Source organism: Helianthus annuus, chromosome 8, assembly GCF_002127325.2.
Source record: "Helianthus annuus cultivar XRQ/B chromosome 8, HanXRQr2.0-SUNRISE, whole genome shotgun sequence".
In the NCBI taxonomy this organism is placed as follows: Eukaryota; Viridiplantae; Streptophyta; class Magnoliopsida; order Asterales; family Asteraceae; genus Helianthus; species Helianthus annuus.
Genome location: NC_035440.2, coordinates 114,359,197 through 114,363,394, shown reverse-complemented (window position 1 = coordinate 114,363,394; position 4,198 = coordinate 114,359,197). Strand labels below are relative to the sequence as shown.

Genomic DNA, 4,198 nt, shown 5'->3' with positions numbered 1-4,198 from the left:
TAATCCTTGATAAGTTCTAACCATCTCCGTTTCCTCATATTTAAGTCTTTCTGCTCAAAGAAATATTTAAGACTTTTGTGATCCGAGTAAATTGTGCATCTCGTGCCATATAGATAGTGCCTCCAAATCTTTAAGGCGAACACTACCGCTGCCAATTCTAGATCGTGGGTGGGGTAGTTTACTTCATGGGGTTTCAATTGTCGTGAAGCATATGTGATAACCCTTCCCCTTTGCATCAAAACGCAGCCTAATCCCTGATGTGAAGCGTCTGAATAGACCACCAGGTCTTCAGTCCCATCCGGTAATGTCAAGACCGGGGGACGTGATAGTTTCTCCTTTAATATTCGAAAGGCTTCCTCCTGTTCTCTACCCCACACAAACTTCTCGTTCTTCCTCGTCAGTTTTGTTAAGGGTAAGGCTATCTTTGAAAAATCCTGTATGAACCTTCTCTAGTATCCCGCGAGGCCCAGAAAACTTCTTATCTCGGTCGGGTTCTTCGGAGAAACCCACTTCATTACGGCATCAATCTTTGACGGATCTACTAAGACACCCTTCGAATTGATCACATGCCCCAGAAACTGCACTTCTCTAAGCCAAAATTCGCATTTTGAGAATTTCGCGTAGAGTTTCTCTTTACGAAGAACTTCAAGTACTTCACGCAAGTGCCTTGCATGCTCGGCTTTGCTTCGCGAGTAAACTAGAATATCGTCTATGGACACGATCACAGATTTATCTAACATCGGCATACCCGGTTCATAAGATCCATAAACGCAGTCGGCGCATTCGTCAATCCGAACCACATGACTAGAAATTCATAACGCCCATATCGGGTTCTAAACGCGGTCTTTGGAATATCTTCTCCCCATACTCTAACTTGATGGTACCCCGAACGCAGGTCTATCTTGGAGAACCAACTCGCCCCTTATAATTGATCAAAAAGGTCGGCAATTCTAGGTAAAGGGTAGCGGTTCTTTATGGTCAGCTTATTTAATCTCTATAGTCGATGCACATGTGCATCGACCCGTCTTTCTTTTTAACAAATAAGACAGGTGCTCCCCAAGGCGACACACTCGGGCGTATGAAGCCCTTATCTAGAAGATCTTGTAATTGTGTCATTAATTCCCGCATCTCAGTGGGAGCCAACCTATAGGGAGCCTTCGCAACCGGCTTCGCACCCGGATTCAATTCGATACGAAATTCTACTTCTCACTCGGGAGGGAGCCCCGGCAATTCTTCCAGAAAGAAATCTGGAAATTCGTTCACAATTGCGACATCTTCAAGCTTCGGGGAACCTTGTTGAGTATCTACCACAAAAGTTAAATATGCCCTACTCCCATTAGGCACATACTTAATGGCTTGAACGAGGGTACATAGCTTCGCTTCCACCTTTCTTTCGCCTTGTATATTTAATCGCCTTCCACTTGGAGATTGGATAAGTATTATTTTGGTTTCACAATTTATCTCGGCATGGTTTTGGGACATCCAATCCATACCCACTATTACTTTAAATTTCTCCAAAATCATAGGTATAAGATTGATGTCAAACTCCTCATCTTCGATGGTTAATTTACAACTCCTACATATTTCGTGCAACAAATAATTTTTGCTATCGGCTATTTCTACTTCTAAGGGCATCGACATTCGTTCAACCTTAAATGAAGGATGTTGTACAATTTCGTTTGAAATAAACGACATAGTGGCTTGGGTATCAAATAAAACATAAACCGGTATAGAGTTTAATAGAAAGATACCTGAGACCACATTCGGATGGGACTTGGCTTCTTCGGATGTGATTTGGAACATCCTTCCTTTAGCCCTAGAACCCTCTTGCTTCTTATCTTCCTTTTTCGATTCTTGTTGAAGTTTTGGGCATTCTGATTTAACGTGCCCCCTTTCAAAACAATTGAAACAAGTCTTCGGGTTATTTGGGCATTGATAAGATGAATGCCCCTCTTTACCACATTTGTAGCACCCCTTTTTGCCTAACAGACACTCTCCAGTATGGAGTTTTCCACAAGTCTTGCAAGGAGTAATTCCACCTTTCGACTTATCCTTCCTCCCTTGATCTTGAAACTTCCCCTTTTTAGATGGACTCGAACTTGCACCCTTTTCACTTGGTCTCTTTTCACCTCGCTCTTCTTGCCTTTTAATCTCAATTTCTCTATCCTGTGCCAAATTGATAAGCTCGTCAAGGGTTTCACATTTTGAGGGAGTGATGAACTCCCTAAATTCTGCCTTTAACACGCCATAGAAGCGATTGATCTTCATTCTTTCGGTCTTCATAAAATCCCCACAGAACTTCATCTTATCCATGAAAGCGTTTGATATTTCGTTTATTGACTCATTTTTCTGCCGGAGGCGTAAGAAGTCCTCCTGAATTTTATCAATAGCCGACTGAGGACAATGATATCTCATGAAGGGCTCCTTAAATTCTTGCCAAGTCATTATTGAAGCCTATCCTCGCCTATTTCCTTACTATGCGCATCCCACCAATCTTTTCGCTTGATGGGTTAGTTGACCAGTAGTGAACATCACTTAATCTTCCTTGTCGCACCGACTTCGTATAAATACCGCCTCTATATTTGAAATCCATCTTTGACATTCAATTGGGTCGATTTTACCATCATACTTTGTAGGATGGCATGCCATGAAATCTTTATATGTGCACCTTCGTTCCTTGCCTTTATTCTTAGATCCTTCACTCAATTCTTTTAATTCCTCAATTTTGCTAGTCATCATAGCATCGACCACTCCCAAAACACGGCTCTCAACCTCTTAAGCTAACTTCGGAAGGTTGGCATGCATAAGCTTTTCCGCCGCTTCCATAACTTTCTCATTGAATGTTTCATGTTGTGATGTATCATCATCATCACTCTCATTTCTCGTGTCCACCATCTACAAAATGACGTTCATTTCAAATCATAAGCTTTCCATATAACACATACTTTGACCTTCGTTTACTATATTTGTAATCGTATAATTCAACATTTTGATCGTCTAAGTTTCATCATTAAACTTATGTGACTTACATCGTTACTTTCGATTCCTTACAAATTCTTTTTCATTGTGATCACCGATTGTGATCATAAGTATCTTATCCTCATATTTATAAGAACCTTATATCTCTATTTAATTGCCTTTTTGATCGTACGAAAATCCTAATCATGAAAAATAAGCAAAATAAAAAATTTCAGCGGACCACATTTCTAACAGCCGTCGGCGACGACCTTAACTTCCGTCGGCGACGGGCTCTAAAAAGTGGTCTTCGCCCATTTTGTCCGTAGACAGCCAGTTAGGGCGTCGGGTCAGTGGGGGCGTCGGTGACGGCATTGAAGACCGTCGGCGACGGCTTCTCGATTTATTAAAACGTTGCTGTGCTGTTGTTTGACTAAATCGATCATTTCCTCGGTTGTTTTCAGCCATACGGCTCTTGGATCTCCCTGTATGCCCCCCATATCTACTCATTCATATACTTAACTTATATATTGCATCCTAACACATTTCGCATACTAGTATTCTACCAAAAACTTAACATGTTACCTCATTGGCGACATTGGAGTGAGCACACCTTTGAACGAGCAGTCAGTTTGAGTTCAAGCATCTCGTCATATGCTTGAATCTCTCAAACGTCGGCTCTGATACCAACTTGTTAGACCCGCTTTTTCAAGAATAATAAAGAAACGACCATAAGTGCTATAGACACAACTTTTAAACATCCATTCCCTTTTTAGATGATAGATAAAAGAAAACCATAACATTAAAGCATGATTTTACAAAAAAAATTGGGCATGACCCGCCCATAATACGAGCATACCCCTGTTTCATAACCCTTACGACCAGACGCAAATAAAACCCAAAAACATCAAGTTTTGACAAGTATGACTACTAACAAGTTTAGACAAAGTTTGACAATATTTGACCCAAAACATGAAAGCGAACTAGCGGAAGCGGTTGGTAGGTTACATAGTGATCACGTGCTCGCTCCAATTCGCCAAGTAGTCTAAGACAAGGATTTACCTACATTTAACAACAAAACTTTAGAAGTTAGTCATGATACATATCCCGCATACAATATCAAACATTCTAATTTCATTCGTTTAGGTGTTTCCGTTTTCTTACACGTTCGTTTACCCAATTAATTGGGTACGTCATACACTCTCATAATGAGAACTAAGGATACTACTTTCGACCCGGTAAC

The 4,198-nt window shown here is 40.9% G+C and overlaps 1 protein-coding gene across 1 annotated transcript; it reads right to left on the bottom strand.

Annotated features, from left to right (window-relative positions):
- Positions 1-1,206: 1,206 nt before the first annotated feature.
- Positions 1,207-2,445, bottom strand: LOC110870102. Its single transcript, XM_022119300.1, has one exon. It carries the CDS (start codon positions 2,443-2,445, stop codon positions 1,207-1,209), a length of 1,239 nt encoding a protein of 412 aa, XP_021974992.1.
- Between the last annotated feature and the right edge of the window lie 1,753 nt (positions 2,446-4,198).

Coding starts and splice junctions, on each gene's coding strand:
- LOC110870102 (XM_022119300.1), bottom strand. CDS start 2,445: ATGACTTGGCAAGAATTTAAGGAGCCCTTCATGAGATATCATTGTCCT.